Consider the following 19,172-nt stretch of genomic DNA (forward strand, 5'->3'; position numbering starts at 1 on the left):
AACTGCTTAATAAGGTTCAGAAAAAGGGGACCTGAATCTCTATGGTTAGAATAACTTGTTATTCTCCCCCTTATTCTAAACAATTACACATGTTCTTACTTGATTTTATATTTATACTATAATATACTCTTTCTTAAAGAGGGTCCCCCAAATTGTATAAGCTTTAGGTCCCCAAAATGCTGGATTTGCCTCTGGTGACTCAGAGTAAGAGGGGGGGAAAAAGAATGTGATGTCTTGAAAGCCAAATGAGAAAAGGGCACAACTGGATCAAATGCTGTTGAGAAATCAATTAAGAGGAGGATTCATGATGATGAATTGGATTTAGGTATTGGTGACTTTGACAACAGCATTTTTAGCTCAAGTCGTAGGACACCATATACAATGTTCAGTATCTCATTAGTATTTTTTAACAATGTATTTTAGAGATCTTTTCATACCAGTATAATTGAATACACTGCTGCTTCATATAGGGTGGCTTAATTTTAAGGACTACATCATATTTCATTGCGAGTATATACCATAATTTATTTAATGGGTTAGACTTCTAAAAATGAACGTTTAAATGATTTTCAACTTTATGCTATTTCTGACAATGTAAAAATAATTAACCTTTTACTGAGTCATTTCACACATACATGAATATTTTTGTAGGACAAATATATAATGGAATAGCCTAGTCAAATGGTGTGTGCATTGAAAAATGTGATGAGTATTTGGCTATGTATTAACATTCTTTGTTATCATCTATCCAGAATTTCTTTTATGCATATAGTGGAAAAGGGGCTGGCTATGTGAGTAAGCTCAGCTATGTGTTGCCTGGCTCTTTATTTTCCATTACATATTCTAAATGATTATTGCTCATATTTGAAAGAATAAATGATTTTAATATTTTATTTGGTAAATAGGCATTTAACAGAATTATCTTATTAGTTCTAATGGTTTTCACTTTATTCCCTTGAATTTTTATATATCTATACTCAATAATAATTTTGTATGCTTTCTGCAATTTATAACTCTAACTTATTTTTCTTATCTTATTCATTAGCTAGAAATTCCAAAAAGACTCATGTTCTTTCCTTGCTTTTATGGTAATATCTCTAGTACTTCAACATAAGTAGCATTAACTTACATTAAGATAGCAAATGTGATTTTATATAAATATTATTCATGTGTCAAAAATATTCTTCACTATAGTGTATAAATAGTTAAAAAAAAAGGATGTTAGGTTGCATAACGGTGTGAATATACATAACACTACAGATGGTTAAGAGGGTTAAGATGGTTAAGATGGTTTGTTTTTTTTAACCACAAGTTAAAAAATTAGATGTTCTTAAGTACAGTCTCAAATATGTTTTGGGCATCTATTGACATAATCATATCATTTTTAAATTGAGATATAATTGACATATATTAGTTTCAGGGTAAAACATAATGATTTAATACTTGTATATACTATGAAATGATCATATTTTTTATTTTTAGACCTATAAATGTGATGAATATTGCCAATAATTTAGTAAAATCATTAGGTTCTAAAATATTCTAAATCTATAAAGTTTTACCAAACCAGTAAATAATATTAAACTCTCGGCAAACCTTCCTGTAACACCATGGTAAGTAGCATAATGCCCCCCCCCCCCCGCCCCGCCACACACCCCTGCTCCCAAAGATATCCACATCCTAATCCCTGGAATTTATGGATATTCTACCGTATAAGACAAAAGAAATTTTGCAGATGTGATTAAATTGAAAATCTTTAGATGAGGAGATTATCCTGTATTATTTTGCTAGGCCCAATGTAATCACAAGGATCCTTATAAATGAAAGAGAGGCAACAGGGTCAGAGTGAGAGAGATTTGAACATGCTATCTGCTGTCTTTGAAGATGGAGGAAGTGGCCACGCACCAAAGATGTACTTGTACTTTGGAAGCTGGTGAAAGCAAGGGAAGGAAATGGATTCTCCTCTCCAGAAGGAACACAGCCCTGACAACCCTTTGATTCAGCCCAGTGAAACTCATTTCAGGCTTCTGATCTTCTCAAGAGAATATGCTGATTTTGTTTTAAACCACTAAATTGGTGGTCAATTGTTATAGCAGCAATAACAAGCTAATACAATTAAAACAGCTAACAGAGTAATACAACTAATACAATAAAAAACAAATTTGACTAATACTAATAAATGGATACGATTAACATTAAATAATGCAAAAGGAAGATATACCTACACATATTTTTCTACCATTGCCTAGAGAGAAAACAGTTCCTAAAGAAGTATTTGCCCTAACTTTGTACTAACTTTGTACTAATTTTGTAGAATTATTTGTACTAACTTTGCCCTAACAGGCTGGTGGAAACACAGTAATGTTAGGAGAAGCTCAGGGCTTACATCCGTCCCCCTGGAGTCCCTGCTGACTACAGAAGACACGATATCTGAGATGCTCTAGGGAGAAGAGTGGTGACTGTAAGGTGATAATGCCAGAGGACATATGTTAGACATCATGTACTGGTGTGCAATGCTGGGATGCAAGTGAAGAACTGCCAATTCTTATGCTAACCTGAGTGGTTGTTTTAAGTTCTGAGATTCCAATTTTGTATCCGTAGTAAGATTTCTGGCAGAACAACAGCAGATAGGTAAGCCTGGAGTTGAAGGGAGAGGTCCAGAAAGAGATATAAAAGTGAGAGATGTCAGTGTATAAATGGTATTTAAAGCCACGAGAATAGATAAAGGCAAGGACATTAAAGAAAAACAAGGGGTCCAAGGACTTATCCTTGGGGTACTCCTGGGGTGGGGAGATTAGGAGAAACCAGCAAAGGTGAATGAGTATGCCATAGGAAGATAGAAGGAAACCAGACAGCATAATGTGCTAGAAGCCAAGTGAAGAAAGAGAATTAAGGAGAGGGCATGAGCAATTGAATGATCAAACAGAGCAAAATGAGTGGTGGGAATTGACCACTGGATTCAGCAATATGAAGTCGCTTATGAAGTTGCTGGTAGTGCAGGTGGGCAAAAAAGACTGAGGAAGGATGGTTAAAGAGAGAAGAGGATAGGAATTGGAAATGATACCGACAGATTTTTAAAAAACAGTTCTATTGAAGAAGGGAACAGAGGAATGGGGCAGTAGCTGGAAGAGATGTAGGATCAAGAAAGATTCTTTGTTTCATTTTTTCTTTTTTGCTTTGCTTTTCAGATGAGAGGAATAACAGCATATTTGTATACTGAGAGGAGTGATCCAAGAAATAGGGAAACTCATAATGGAAACACTACCATTGCACTGCCTTTGGCTACCAAGGGGAGATGAGGTCTAGTGTCCAAATGCAGGGATTGGCTTTATCCTAAAGAAAAGCAAGGACAGTTTATCCATAATACCAGGAAGGGAAAGCTGGGTATGTGGGTGCAGCTGTAGGTAGGGGCAGCTCATGTGGTGGCGGGAGAATGTGAGTGTTCTCTTCTCAGAGCTTTCATTTTTTTCAGAAACAGGATTCAAAGTTATCAGCTGAAAGGGAAGAGGTGGAGGTTTGAAAAGAGAGAACGTGTACAAGGCCATCTAGGAGGATGGATGAATGATGTAGAATAGCTGGGCAGAACTGGAAACTCTTGAGGTCAGCAATATGACTTTAAAGTAAAACTAGTTTATCATGGCTACACGTTTTTCTTCAGCCACTGCAGCTGTTCAAATGCACGCCGCAGCCACAGAATTGGTGTGGAACTGTACTCAACTAGGATTAAGGTTTTGTCAAGTAATTACTACCAGAAGGTGGGAGGAGGGCAAGGTAGTTGAACATGTATTCCAGAGGAAGTGGTTCTAATGACTGACATGTCTTTCACATTTGTTCTCTCTTTTCTATTCACACAGGCCTTGCTCTCTCTCTATAGGGGGCTGATGAACGCTAACCTGAACTGTGTGAGCTGATCACGGCCATGCTAAGCTAACTCTCCTCACCAATCATAGAATGCATGGGGTTCACATTTATTTTCGTTTTTCCCATTCTCCCCCTAACTCCTTGCCATTAAGAACTAGACACTTCTTATACAGCTCCTACATCAGAACACTCTTACTAATTTGACTAAATGGATACATGAATAAAGAACATCTGATCACATCTTTCTTAAACTCCATTCATTCAGTGGCATTAAAATATCTGTAACTTTGGCATTTTCTAATATGTCAGTACTGCTACTCAGCATATGCTACATAAGGCAAGCATATGATAGAGAATTTTTCACAGGACAGAAAGAGTAAATCCTCATGTCTTCCCTTACTGTATAGGAATACTTCCCCATGGATATTTTATACACTTCGGACAATAAATTAACTTGTAGGTTGTCATGATGCCATTAAGTACTGGAACCCAAAAATAATATTCACACTACCCAATTTTCTTCCCTGAGGTAAGGTCCATCTTCTGTTTGAATACACTTTAAAACTCTGACATAATTTGAGACTTTCAACACCATTAAGTATTTTTAAGAATTTCATGTGAAATAAAAACTAACTAAACTTTGGAATGATAAAAAGTTGACTTATTTACTCAAAACATTATATCTAGAATAGTCAGTGCTGTTGCCTATAAAATTTAGGTAACTGCCACGAGTTATACGGGAGCAGTGCATCCTTGTAATATAGGCCCGAATTTTCCTTAAAGAGGGATTGCTGAAGTTTTTCTCATCTTTATATGGACACAGCAATGCCATATGCTATCTAATTTTGTAGTCTACCAACCAATAAATGGGTTGGACCCAGAGCATGGCCAGAAACATTAAATTCATTCCCTTGTCACCAACAATTTTCCTAGAGAGCAGATTGTGTTGCTAGGCAACTCTACAAAAGGAACGTCTGTGATTAATAAGAAAAAGACTTTCTTCTGTCTTACCTCTCACACACACACATGCACACACACACGTGCACACACGTGCACACACACGCACACAAGTGCATACACATGCATATATAAAAAATTAGAACTCAATTTCTGATAATAAAATATTGTTTTCAATGTATACAATTACATATTTTTTATTACTTAAAATAAACTTCTCTCTAATAATTCATATAAGTCATTAAAAGGTATGATCATGGAAAGTGTTTTCTTAGTAGCTATCCACATAAGAAAAATTTAGTTCTGCATAATTCCCAAAGACAGAACTGAAGTATTGTAATCATCTTTTTACCTATGTTTTAGGGATAAAGATCCCTGTTAAAACTTAGTGTCATTTCCAAAGTACTAAAAGCAGCAGAGGCCATGATCTATGATTGAAAAAATATGAAATCTAAATGATATAATTTAGAGTAAAATATTGATACAAATGCAAAATAAAGGTAAAAGTACCCTCCTATAGTACTTACTGTCTGTGATATTAATTAATTTATATCCAATGTTTTACATAAACACTTTAAAATAATTTCAAAACATTTTTAATGTTCATGTCTTACCTCCTTAGCTAGAAATGTAAGCCCATCAAATGTGGTATCATTTACACATAAAGATCAATACATATCTACTTACGATCATTCTGCTTTTTCTCAGAAAATGCACTCACTGTTTGTAAATAATTCCATTTGTCAGACTCAGTCATTTAAAAAAAAAGTTAATGTGGGACAGATAAAATGATATTTCCTCAAGGGTTAATTCTGGCACTATTTGGAGAAAATATTCCCGCTCTCTTTTAAAATGATGCCCTTACTGACCCTGTTAACCAAATAAGGTAGATTTGTTACCTGGAAAGTCCCTTTCACCACCACCAAAAAGCCTTTGTAGTTGTAACTTAAAGTCGACAATCCTCCTCTGTCCAGTCACCACATGGGAAGAAATTGTCAAATTTACACTTTCTCTACTCACACACTGAGTAGAATAGTCAACACACTATATATAAATCATGCCATTATTGGCCTTCAGCTGATGTTATGATTTATGTATTCATGTGCTCAGTGTCATAACAATTTCGTGTTCGGGATTGAAATAACATAGGAAGGACCAAAAATTGAACAAGATACATTTTTTGCCAACTAGTATATATTTAATTCATTTGATTTTGTTTGTTTTATTTCTTTAATATTGTGAAATATCAATGGATCTGTTTCTATTAGGACTCAGTTCATATTAAGGATCCTTCATCACGTCTAGAACTGAACTCCAACTAGAACCCTGTACAGTGACAGTAAAACCTTAGTCAGGCAATCATTACTAATTTTAAGATTTCACATAAAAGAAGAAAACTTTGCTAACAGTAAAAACAAAAACAAAACCCTATCAATTAAAAAAAAAGCATATGATGTTAAGACAAATTTTTATTTGGGATCTACAGCATGCACTAGAAGGAACATAGAGGACCAAAACAGTTATGGAATTTATATGGGAATTTGATTATAAAATAATCAAATAAACTATAATAAGTACTATAAATAAAAAGCATGGAAAGCATTACATAGCACTTCAGATGAACATTTTAGATGGCCATGACCTTGCTGTGTGTATGTCTATGTTAGAGGGAATGGGGAGTAGATCAGGAAAAGTGTATGTAAAAGAGTGATTCTTTCAGCTGAGAGATAAATGCAAAATAGAAATTTGACAGAGCAATACTCTTTACATCACTGTATACAATTACATACTTTTTATTACTTAAAATAAACTGCCCTCATTAAGAAACCGCAGGTCTAATGGCCCTGAGGTAGAAAGGAGGATAGTAAACTTCAGGATGAGAGAGCGTCGAGGAGAAGGGGAGTGACGAGGCTGAAGGGGTGAGCTGCGTCAGAGTGTCACGTGAAGGATGTTGGTCTTTTTGATTTTAATCACACAAGGGACATGAATTGATTGGTATTTTTAAAAGATCGCTCTGAGAAATGAAAAAAAAAAAAAAGAAAGGAAAGCAAAGAAAAAGAAAGAAGAAATTAAAGGCATCCAAATAGGAAAAAAATAAAACTGTTTTTATTTGCAGATTATATAATCATATATATATGCTGGAATTACCAAATTCACCAAAAATCTGCTAGAATTAATCAGTGAATTTAGGAAAGTTGCAGAACACAAAATCAACATACAGTTGTGCTTCTATACACTAACAACAAAATATCTGGTAAAGAAATAAAGAAAACAATCTCATTCACAATAGCATCAAAAACAATAAAACGCTAAGAAATAAATTTAACAGAGGAGGTGAAAAATCTGTACACTTAAAACTATAAGACTCTGATGAAAGAAACCGAAAAAGACACAAATAAAAAGATACCCTATATCCATGGATTGAAAGAATTAACATGGTGAAAATGTTCATATTACCCAAAACCACCTATAGATTCAATGCAATCCCTACCAAAATTACAATGGCATTTTTCATAGAAATAGAAAAACCAATCCTAAAATTTGTATAGAACCACAAAACAACTCCAAAAAGCCAAAGCAATCTTGAGAAAGAACGAAGCAGAAGGCATCACACTTCCTGATTTCAAACTATACTACAGAGCTAAAGCAATCAAAACAGTATGGCATTGGCATAAAAATAGACACATAGACCAACGGAATAGAATCGAGAGCCCAGAAATAACCACCCACATATACAGTCAACTAATATTTGACAAGGGAGCCAAGAATAGTCAATGGTGGGAAAGAATAGTATCTTCAATAAATGGTGTTGATAAAACTTGATAACCGCATGCAGAAGAATGAAACTGGACCCCAATGTTACACCACTAACAGAAACTCAAAATGGATTAAAGACCTGAAACCACAGAACTCCCAGAAGAAAACATAAGAAAAGGCTCCTTGACATTTATCTTGACAGTGATTTCTTAGCTGTGAGGCCAAAGGCACAAGAAACAAAAGCAAAAATAAGTGGGACTAAATCAAACTAAAAAACTTCTGCACAGCAAAATAAATATTCAACAAAATGAAAAGGCAACCTACAGAATGGGAGACAATATTTGTAAATCATATATCTGATAAGGGGTTAATATCCAAAATACATAAAGAACTCATACAACTTAATGGCAAGGAACAAACAACCTAATTAAAAAATGGGCAGAAGAATTGGATAGACAGTTTCCCAAAGAATATATACAGATGGCCAACAGGTATATGAAAAGATACTCAACATCACTAGTCATCAGGGAAATGCAAATCAAAACCACAATATGGTATCACCTCACACTTGTTATTATAAAATGGCTGTCATCAAAAAGACAAGAGATAAGTATTAGTGAGACTGTGGAGCGAAAGGAACTCTAGTGCGTTGTTGATGGGACTGCAAATTAATACAGCCACTATGGCAGACAGTATGAAGGTTATACAAAAAATTAAAAACTGAATTAGCGTATGATCCAGCCATCCCACTTCTAGGTATATATCCAAAGGAACTGAAATCAGGAACTTGCAGAGATATCTACACTTTCATATTTATTGCAGCATTATTCCATAGCCAAGTTATGGAAACAACGTAAGTGTCTGTCATTGGATGAATGGAGAAGATGTGGTATATAAATACAATGGAGTATTATTTGACCATAAGGAAAAAGGAAATTCTGCCACTTGCAACAACTTGGATGAAGCTTGAAGGAATTATACTAAGTGAAATAAGTCAGACAGACAAAGACAAATACTGTGCGATCTCACTTGCATGTGGAATCTCAAAAAGCCCAAATCAGAGGAACAGAACATTAGAGTGGTAGTTACCTACCAAGGGTTGTGGGGTGCAGAAAGTGGGGAGATGTTGGCCCAAGGATATAAAGTTATAAGATTATAATTTATAAGGTTATAAATTATAAAATTAACAAATTCTGGAGATATGATACATAGCATGATGATTACAGCTAGCAACACTGAATTATGTGCTTGAATGTTGCTAAGAGAATAGATTTTAAATGTTCTCACCATGAAAAAGAAATGGAAATTACGCATATGTGACAGACTCGAGCTGTTAGCTAATACTATGGTGGTGATCCTTTTGTAACACATAAATGTATGTCCAATCAACACATTGTTCAATTTAAATGTACACAATGTAATGTGTCAGTTATATCTCAATAAAGCTGAGGGGACAGAAGAAAAATAATTGGTTTTCAGCAACTATTTGCCTATCCTGGAAAACAATTTGTACAGGAAAAGCAGAATATCTTCTTGATGCTTTCCTTTATTTATCAATTTTTAGAATAACAAGTTGGTGCTCTAGAAAATTCCAAAACTGACAAACAAGATTTTTTAAAATAAAAATATCATTAATAAACTGTGGATTTTAATGTATTTGATGTGTATGGAACAAGTCATTATACCTTTTGAAACTCAAGTTGTCCTATCTTTGGCTAGGGGAACCTATTTCAGTTATCTATCACTACATAACAAACCATCCTAAAATGTAACTGGTTAAAATAGCACACAAACAACAAAACACTACTCTGACCTCAGTGTGCAAAATGGACTAAAGGTGGTCAGCATTAGGCAAGAATGGTGAATAAGAATGCCAATTTCCATTTAGTTATAATAAAGAAATAGAGTAAGAGACCCATACATTATGCCAATAAAACTATTCTGTCTTTGGGAGAAGACCAATAGAGTTTTCTGGCGTAAGAAATTACAAAAATCTCAACAGATATAACCCAGCAAATATTAACTCTTGAGGTAGAATTTTGAAATCTGGGTTTAGAAAACAAACCAACAGAATCTGTAATCAATACCTTTATGAAAAATCCAACTACTTTGCCTTGTGTCAAATACATAAATAGAATTTTTTAAAGCCCTGTTATATACATAAAGGAGTCCTTAAGATCATCTCATCTAAACCTCGTTTTAATGATAAAGAATGAAGTTCAGGGAGGTGTGGTGAATTGCCCAAGGCTACAAAGATATTTGAGGACAGAACTACTGGAACTTGAGTTAAAGAAAAAAGGATACCATTCAATATTTATTTGAGCACTTTGATTATATTATTTTACCGCCTCCTAGCCTCCATGTTTTCTGATGAGAAATCAGCTCTTAATCTTGAGGACCCTTGTATATGACAAATCACTTCTCTGGCAATTTTGAAGATTCTTTCATTGCCTTTTTGATAGTTCGACTATGATGTATCTGAGTTTCGGTGTCTGTGTGTCTTACTTGGAGTTCATTGAGTTTTTGGTGTAGATAAATGTTTCTCATCAAATATGGGAAGTTTTCAGCAATTATTCCTTCAAATATTTTCTCTATTTCTTTTTCTCTTTACTCTCCTTCTGGTACTCCCATTATACGTATGTTGATGAGTATAATGGTGCCCTACGTTTCTCTGAGGCTATGTTCACTGATCTTCATTCTTTTTTCTCGGTTCTTTGGGTGACATAATCTCTGTTGATCTATCTTCAAGTTCACTGATTCTTTTCTGCCCATTTAAATCTACTGTTGAGTCTTTCCAGTGAATTTTTCATTTCAGTTATTGTACTTTTCAACTCCAGAATTTCCATTTGGTACTTTTAAATAATTTCTGTTTCTTTGTTGATCTCTATTTGCAGAAATGTCATCATTAGACCTTCCTTTGCTTCTTTAAGCATGGCTTCCTTTAGTTCTCTGAACATACATACAACGGCTGCATTGAAGGCTTTTTTTTTTTCAACTTTTATTTATTTTAAGTGTGTTTTTCCAGGACCCATCAGCTCCAAGTCAAGCAGTTGTTTCAGTCTAGTTGTGGAGGGTGCAGCTCACACTGGCCCATGTGGGAATCAAACCGGCAACCCTGGTGTTATAAGCATCACGCTCAAACCAACTGAGCTAACCGGCTGTCCCTGAAGTCTTCGTTAAATCTGACATGTGGGCCCTCTTACAGTAGGAGGGCTTTTTGTTGTTTGCTTGCTTAGTGAGTTAGTTGAAATACTTTATTGAAGTTTATTTCTCTCACAGTATGAAACCTCTGATGTACTTCAGAGGGCAGAGCCTTGGGCATACACACAGTCACTCTCTGACTGACATTGTCTTTAGCAGGGTCCTCTGTTTCTTTGCCTGATCTCCCTACTAAGCTTTCTGCTTTTGTTGGTATTACAAACAGGTGTTAATCTCCATTAATTGCCAGCTGATTGCTCCATTATTTTCAACAGTGCTTTCAGGCATAAATTGTACCATAGTCTGACCCAATTGCAGAAGCCATTTTTGAGGCCACTCATTGAGGTGTGTTTCTGCCCCATCAGTACTCTTCCTATCTGTCTCTATCCCTGGTCTATCTGGTGTATAGCTGGCTTATGGTTTAGTGTGTAGTTACTCTCATGGAGCTAACTGCCTCTTCTTAATTACCTGTTATTAAAATCTCCATTGTTTTAGAGATTCCTATTAGGCTTGAACTTTCCCAAACTCCATTTAAAAGTCAGTTCCTTAAGGAGAGTTTCAGAGCTCTTTTTTCTTATGGCTGCCTCTCCTCGGTGGGCAAAATCTCGGAGTCACTATTGTGGAGCTAGGAAGGGGACAGCAGCTCACTTCTCTCAGAGTGACCTTTCTACTTTCTGAGAAGGCACTGGGTGGGGACAGTAGCCTCTTCTCAGTTGGCCTCTCCCAATGTGGAACCTCTACCCTATGAGCAAGCTGGAGTGAGGGCAGTGGGGCCCCAGATTCTCAGCCTCTCAAGAGTAGGCAGAGCTCTTGGGGCAGAGGTCTGCCCTGTAAGTGGAGGCTGGGTGGGAGAAGGGAACCTCTAACCTCTTGGCAGCACTCTTCTAGAATTTAGCATCGCAACACAGAGCTGAGAGGTATGAGAAACACTGGCTACCTGGCCCTCCTATAGAGATACTGTAGCCCTTGACTAAAAGTGAGAGGGAAAGGGAATTCCTTTTTCTTGGCCACATTCAACTGAACTGAAGCTTCCTTCAGGCTGATCTGACGGTGGGGGTGAAGCGGTGGGGAGAGCGCATTATGGCTCAAATGCTACAGATGGTCCTTACTGAGATTTTGTAACTTTCCTTGAATAAATGCTTTTTATTTGCTGACTTGATGACTGTAGGACAGTTCCAATACTTTCAATGCTTTTGTTTTTTAAATAACTTTCACCAGTTATGGTTTTTCTGCTAAGGATGGTTCCACGGAGCTCCTTATGCTGCCATTCCAAAAGTGGTCATTTCTACTAAATATTTATTAAGTACAGAGATTATCAGTAAACTAACAACACTGTCTAAATGAAGCATTATCTTTATCTGTACACATATGTTCAAAATTGTATTGAGTACTAAGAATTAGGCACCGGGCTACATATTGGCTATGTGAATAAACTTTTAGATATTTGCATTTTCCAAATTTTAAATAATAACTAAATTTAAATTAAAAATGGGATTTTAGATCTTTACTATTTTTAAAATAAAAACTGAATTGTGTATTTGAAATTATTGAAATTCTCTTAAAATTATTTCTAGTGTTATTTCCAATTTTAATTTCACAAATAAATTTTTTAGAGACGTTGGACTTCAGTTCTTGGAAGGTATGATTAGTTGAACCTTCTTGAGAGACTCTTCCTTAACTCTGTCTTTTGCTTTAAACAGATGCACACTACGACACTATTACCAAACAGAAACCTGCTAACTCAAATAGCGAGGACTTACACTTAATCGAGCAAAAATTGCTTTGTGGAATCTAGACATTTTCTCCATGGCGTTTATATTGACATTTACATAAAATCAAAGTATTAATATATATGTGAGATCTTTAGGAAAAACCATCCAGGCAATTCTATGTAAGTTACATACTTCCTATTTATGATAAGATATTTTTATTTTAGTAGATAACAAAAAGAACGTAGGTAAGGATCCAAATAGCCACAATATCAGCATACGAAATGATCAAAGAGTAATCATCACACATCAAACTGATTTCAAAACATTTAATTATTTATTCAATACCTTTAATAGAAAAGTATTATGTAAAATGCTTTCTCCAAACATCTTGGGATGGTTTAAATATGAATTTGATACCTGACCTAAGAATCTGTGCCTATACATTTCCTGGTTGCATCAAATACAACCAAAAGGCACAGTCCAAACACTCATTTGGGAACTCTGGTTCTCCCACCTAATCCCACATACGAACAAAAGTTAACCTTATTCCAAACTCAGAACACTTAATTTGATAAAAAATAAACATGGCTTGGATTTCAGGAGGATTCAGTTAACAACAGAGATATCTCCTAAAGCATCGTGAGTTAGAGAACTTAAAAAAGAACATTATATATTTAAATTTTTCAACTTACCTGATATAAATAATCTTCAAATACAAAATAATAATCATCATTGCTTGCCGTCAACTTCACATCCTAAAATTGAAAGTAGAGAATACTGAACAGAATCTAAAGAAATATGCAGTATTTATTCACAATATCTAGAAAGAATACTGTAATTTATTACTTTATGTATGACTATATACTTCTCAATTAGATTTTATCACTGCTATAAATTTACTTGACTAATATATATGACACATTATTTGACATCAAATTGCTGACAGATTTTTAGGTCCCATTAGTAATTCCTTATTATTTATTTCAATTTTATTCCTTTTAATCTAATATCTAGTTATCCTAAAAGTTTTAAAAACAGATGTAGTCATAACATCCAGAAGCTACCATAACAATCTGGCATCAAATTACTATTCCAATCTCATCTTCCACTGCTCAGGTCCTCATTCTTGCCATCCCCTCAAAATACCAAAATTCTTCCACGTCTTTGTAATGACTCACTTGCAAGTTATCGCTTCTTACCAAACAAACAAGATAATGTTTACCTTCAAGAAGTCTACAGTCTCACCAGCAAGAAAATATACAAAGTAGAAATATGTGAATAATTGTAAAGAAATGTTGAAGAAATCCCTGATAATAATGCTTAATCAAAATTCAACTGGGCTGTTGAGCAAAGCAGCAATAAAGGAGGATGAAATGAGTCATGGACGACTCTGGAGGTAGCTGAATGTACGCTAAGTCTGGAAAATCTTAAAGATACAGATTAAGAGAAAAGAGGGGCTGGTCTTCTATGTCAGAAGACAACGTGGGCAGAGGTAGAGATCATTAATTCTCAACAGGGGTGACACTGCCTCTAAGTGGGTGAGAATTGGTTCTTGGGGGCCAAAATTATACACATTACAATGGTTTGTGGACCTCCAAAGCTTACCCCTACCTAACAAAATCTTATCCTTTGGTATTTAATTTTTATATTAGAGAAAAATTAGTGAAGTTTTCTCTTTAGGGGGTAATAAGGAGGAAAAAGTTGAGAAACATTAGTATAAACTGTCAGGTCATAGTAAGTGGTGGAAAACTGTAGATGGTGGGGATAAAACACAAGATTATGAAAAATGCAGTCCAGAAAGAACCATTTAATAATTTAGCTGAGGGAAAGTCTGTGCTGGTGTTCTATATTTAGTGTTGCCTTGTTCCATTCATTCCTTTAACCACTAAAACAATTCAACTTTATTTTCAGTTAAATTAAAAATGAGTCTTTGCCAAAGGGAGCCATAATGAAACTTCAAATAATTTTTTAAAATGCCCATTCCCTCAAGGGCTGACTTTAATAACGTTTGGAGTTGCTCCAAGATCAGCAGGGCGAAATTAACATAAGCCAGAAACAATCAGAGACAGATATCTTCCCCCAAACATTCACGTTGTGGACGGTCAGGATTGGCTCTACAAAACTCACATTCAATTCTTCAGACACAAACTGTTTACCTCTTTCTCACAGCAGATTTTCTTTACTGATTCAAACTGACATTCATGTTGGCTGCCAAGAGAACTCTCAGACTATTATAGCACTCTCTGGTTTTCTGAATGTTTTCTCTTGTGAGTCTTCTTTCATTTGAATAGAAAAGAGCTTGACGGTCTTAAGGCCCGAAAGATCTCTCATGCTGTTGCTACAATAATTCTAAGCACAGTCGTTTAACCTCTAAATTAGTACTAGTAGCTGTGATCCAAACCTATGTAAAACCTCTGTGAAAGTCAAGACTTTTCATCAAAAAACGGTATCCTCTTAACTCTTCTCATCGGTGCTCCCTGTAGAGTACAGTGGTTAAAAATCTGATCGTGAAGTTAGGTGGCCTCGGTTCAAATCGGCTTTTCTACTTAACATGTGAATTCAAACACATTTCTTTCATCTTTCTTTACCTCAGTTCCCTCATCTGTAAAATGCTCAACATAATAGTACTTCCTGTTTAGTTATAACACACATCAATGTGTAGCTGGTAAGAGGATGATATCAGTATAACATGGAAATTGTGTTGGTTCATATGAATCTTTCTTTAAAAACGGGAGCCAAACATCAGTAGAATTATAATCAGGAAAGGAAAGGGCCTTCAGCTCAGCTGCTGCACAAGCATGATCCCTTATAACTGCATTTCACGAAAATGAGAAATGAATGACTGCACTGGGGGCTCCCTCTCCAGAGAGGAGCCCACCACCCAGCGTTGCATGTACATCTCTCCGCTGCTTTACTTCCTCTCACGCTCACCTGAACAGCAGCCCCCGTAGTCCCGTCTACCACTTCTATCTGCATTACTTTAGCATTTCTACTTTATTATTTTTATACATTTTTGATAGCTCCTGCAGGAGCAGCCTGCCTGAGCTGTCCAACTCATCTCCCAAGCTGCCAGTTATTGTCTTTCTTTAGTATTCCGGCTACAAATTGCAAAAGTTACCCTAACCTTATTTTTCCCATAAGCTCTATTACTTTTAAGGCATGATTTTGCAGAATGCAAGTTTTGGGCTTTTTTTTTCTCCAGGAAATAATTTACCATTTATAGCCTAAATGTTGGTATCTGCTACTCATAAGGTAGCTGTCCGGATCAGGCAACAATTTACATAAAGAGTTTGGAACACTGTATGTCACACAGTGAGCAGTCATTAAATGCTACCATATTTCCCCGAAAATAAGACCTAGCCAGACCATCAGCTCTAATGTGTTTTCTGGAGCAAAAATTAATATGATACCCGGTATTATATTATATTGTACCTGGTATATTATATTATATTAGTATAGTATAGTATAGTATAGTATAGTATAGTATAGTATAGTATAGTATATTGTTATACCTGGTCTTATATTATACTACATAAGACAAGGTCTTATATTAAAACAAGACTGGGTCTTATATTAATTTTTGCTCCAAAAGACGCACTAGAGCTGATGGTCTGGCTAGGTCTTATTTTCAGGGAAACACAGTAGTTAGTAGTTGCTATTATTAACCTTAGTCATGTTCTACCCAGATAAATGTTCAGATCCTTAGTGCGTAATCTTCTTTACCCTGTTTCTGAGACCTGAAATAATATGCCCTTCTCCTCTGTCCTACAAGTTCTAAATTTAAAATCCAAGTGTTTTAAATAGACCAATTATTAATCCAGAATCAGCCATGTCCTATATCATGCTTACAGCATGTACTTCTCAACTTGATATCAGAGGCCTGGAAACAAAAACTCAGTGTATCCCTATCATAAAACTTGAGAGGTGCTTAACCATATGTCTAGAAACTAAAAGAAATTAAAAATAAAAAATGACTTTGATACAAGAGAATAAACCAGTAGCTTCTAAAGAATCATGAGATAGATAAAATAAAAATATTATAGTCTGATTTTCCTTTTAGTTGCTTTTTCATTTTGTATGGTAAACTTAAATTTATAAGGACAAGAAATGCTTATCATTCACTTAATCAAAAAATGAGCAGCAGGAAAGGGTAATGAGAACAGCTTCAAAGGGAAAGAAGATAACATTGGATGGAGACTGCAAATTTTGAAGGTGAACCTTAACTTCACAAATATGAACAATTAAAATTATTTTTCAAGGTTAATATGAATCATCATACATATCACAGGCCCTGCATGTTGAAGACTCTCAATAACTGTTTAATGATATTAATGAAATGGAAAAACTATGCACACTTTTACTTACTTTATAAATTAGACTATCCACCAAAAGGTCATGTTGTATCACATTGGTCTTAAGCTGTTCATAATACAATATATCCTAGAGTAAAAAGTAAAACAAACAAAAAAATTAAAGGTCAATCACATTTGTAGCGTGTAAATCAGCCTCAAACTTTAATAAATAATAATCATTAATAACCATATAAATAATAATCATTTAATAAATCATAACTGTTATTCACTACTACATTTTCCATGCCTGGTCAATTCTAGATGCTCTATAAATATACTTAATCCTGTCACTTAGGATAAGATCTGGCACCTGGTGGGTATTCAATCAATGTTTCCTAAATTGATTAATTATAATTTAACTTTAACAGCAAATACAGTATTCAGTAATTACTAGGTGCCAGGAACTGTTTTACCACTATACGAGGCCTGACAATTAAGTTCGCAAACTTATCCTAAATAAAGTGTTCCATACCTCACTGCTGAATATCACTATGGTCACCTGCGAAGTACTCCTCTTGGGAAGCTATGCACCAACACCAGTGCCTAGTCCACCCTTCAAAGCAATTTTGGAACTCTTTGTCTGGAATGGCCATCAGAGCTGTCATCATATTACCCTTGATGTCCTGAGTGTCATCAAAATGTCTTCCTTTTCATATTTCTTTTATCATTGGGTAAAGAAAGAAATCATTGGGGGGCCAGATAAGGTGAGTAGGGAGGGTGTTCTAATACAGTTATTTGTTTACTGGCTAAAAACTCCCTCACAGACAGTGCCGTGTGAGTGGTGAGTTGTTGGCGAGAAGTTCAGGTGTCTAATGTTTTCATGCAGCCTTTTCAGCACTTCCAAATAATAAACTTGGTTAACTGTTTGTCCAGTTGGTACAAATTCATAATGAATAATCCCTCTGATATAAAAAAGGTTAGCAACATCACTGCAACAAGTTTACAAACTTAATTGTCAGACCTCGTATATGAGTTAACTCATTTAACCCCCATACTCACAAAATAAAACAGTTCTGATTATTATTCTCATTTACACTTGAGAAATTGATGTCCAGAGAAAAAAGTTAGTTGCTGTCCCAGGCTACAAAGGTAGTAAGATTTCATCCCAGGAAACCTGGCCCCACATCCTATACAAAAACCAGAAGGACTACTCTGTACTGCCTTTCTTTTTTTTTTAAAAATTTATTGGGTGACAATTGTTAGTAAAATTACATAGATTTCAGGTGTACAATTCTGTATTACATCATCTATAAATCCCATTGTGTGTTCACCACCCAGAATCTGTTCTCCTTCCATCACCTTCCTTTGATCCCCCTTTAACCTCATCTCCCACCCCCCTTACCCTCTGGTAACCACTAAACTATTGTCTGTGTCTATGAGTTTTTGTTTCTCATTTGTTGTCTTGTTCTTTGTTGTTTTTGGTTTATATACCACATATCACTGAAATCATAGGGTTCTCTGCTTTTTCTGTCTGACTTATTTCACTTAGCATTATACTCTCAAGATCCATCCATGTTGTCACAAATGTTCCTGTATCATGTACTGCCTTTCTAATATCTAAATGATTATAACATAAAACCGTTTAAACATACTAAACTTTATAGCATAAGAAGTCAGTTTTTTTAAATATGAGGATAGGGTCCCATAATCCTATAAATTATGATTAATTCTATACAGTGATAAGATTAGGCTAATGTTTAATCTCATAGAGAACAAGAAATAGAAGAATGAGAGGGAAATGGAAAGGAGAGAAAAAGGGAGGCAAGGAAAGAGGGAGAGGGAGGGACTTGAGATTACAATTCAGTTAAGCATTAGGCTAATAGATGGTCAGGGCATTCATAATAAGGGTTACAAAAATGAGTAAAGGTAATAATGAAGTGGGTAGTAGTTGTGTTAAAGGGAGATGGAAATATCTCATTGCTTTAGCTGACCCCTGTGTTCCTCCAAATCCCTTCATTCATCTCTCAGGCACTTTATTTAGCCCTGGTTTACCTCCATTATTAGTACACACCAATCTTTCTGAAGAAATTCCATCAGACAAGGAAGAGTTGTGGGACAAAGGAGAATATCTGTCGCATAGCTGCCTTGGCTGGGGCAGTTGTGATAGGCATGCAGTGGGGAGTTTGCCAGACTAAGGTAGAATGAGTAATTAATGAGAGTAAGGCAGTAACAGCATCCAGCACAGACTTTTCTTTCCGAGTGTTTAGCTGTAAAACTAGAGGCGGCGGCAAGAACAGGTGCTGACGTAATTAAGTTTACAGGTTTAGGAGAAGGAATTTGAATGAATTTCTTATGCTGATTTCTGTTTTCTCTGGGTAGAAGGCAGGTGAAGTGT

The 19,172-nt window shown here is 35.4% G+C and overlaps 1 protein-coding gene across 9 annotated transcripts in view; it reads right to left on the reverse strand.

Annotated features, from left to right (window-relative positions):
- Nucleotides 1–19,172, reverse strand: part of TBC1D19 (TBC1 domain family member 19) — a 118,782-nt gene that overhangs the window by 32,975 nt on the left and 66,635 nt on the right. For all 9 annotated transcript variants that reach the window (XM_081068690.1, XM_081068696.1, XM_081068691.1 and 6 more), the window contains 2 exons: nt 16,851–16,925; nt 13,178–13,240 (listed from right to left, as the gene is read on the reverse strand). In XM_081068690.1, the coding sequence (XP_080924816.1) occupies nt 13,178–13,240; nt 16,851–16,925 (138 nt within the window). The remainder of the gene's footprint in view (nt 1–13,177; nt 13,241–16,850; nt 16,926–19,172) is intronic.

Source organism: Rhinolophus hipposideros, assembly GCF_964194185.1.
Source record: "Rhinolophus hipposideros genome assembly, chromosome: 1".
Lineage (NCBI taxonomy): Eukaryota > Metazoa > Chordata > Mammalia > Chiroptera > Rhinolophidae > Rhinolophus > Rhinolophus hipposideros.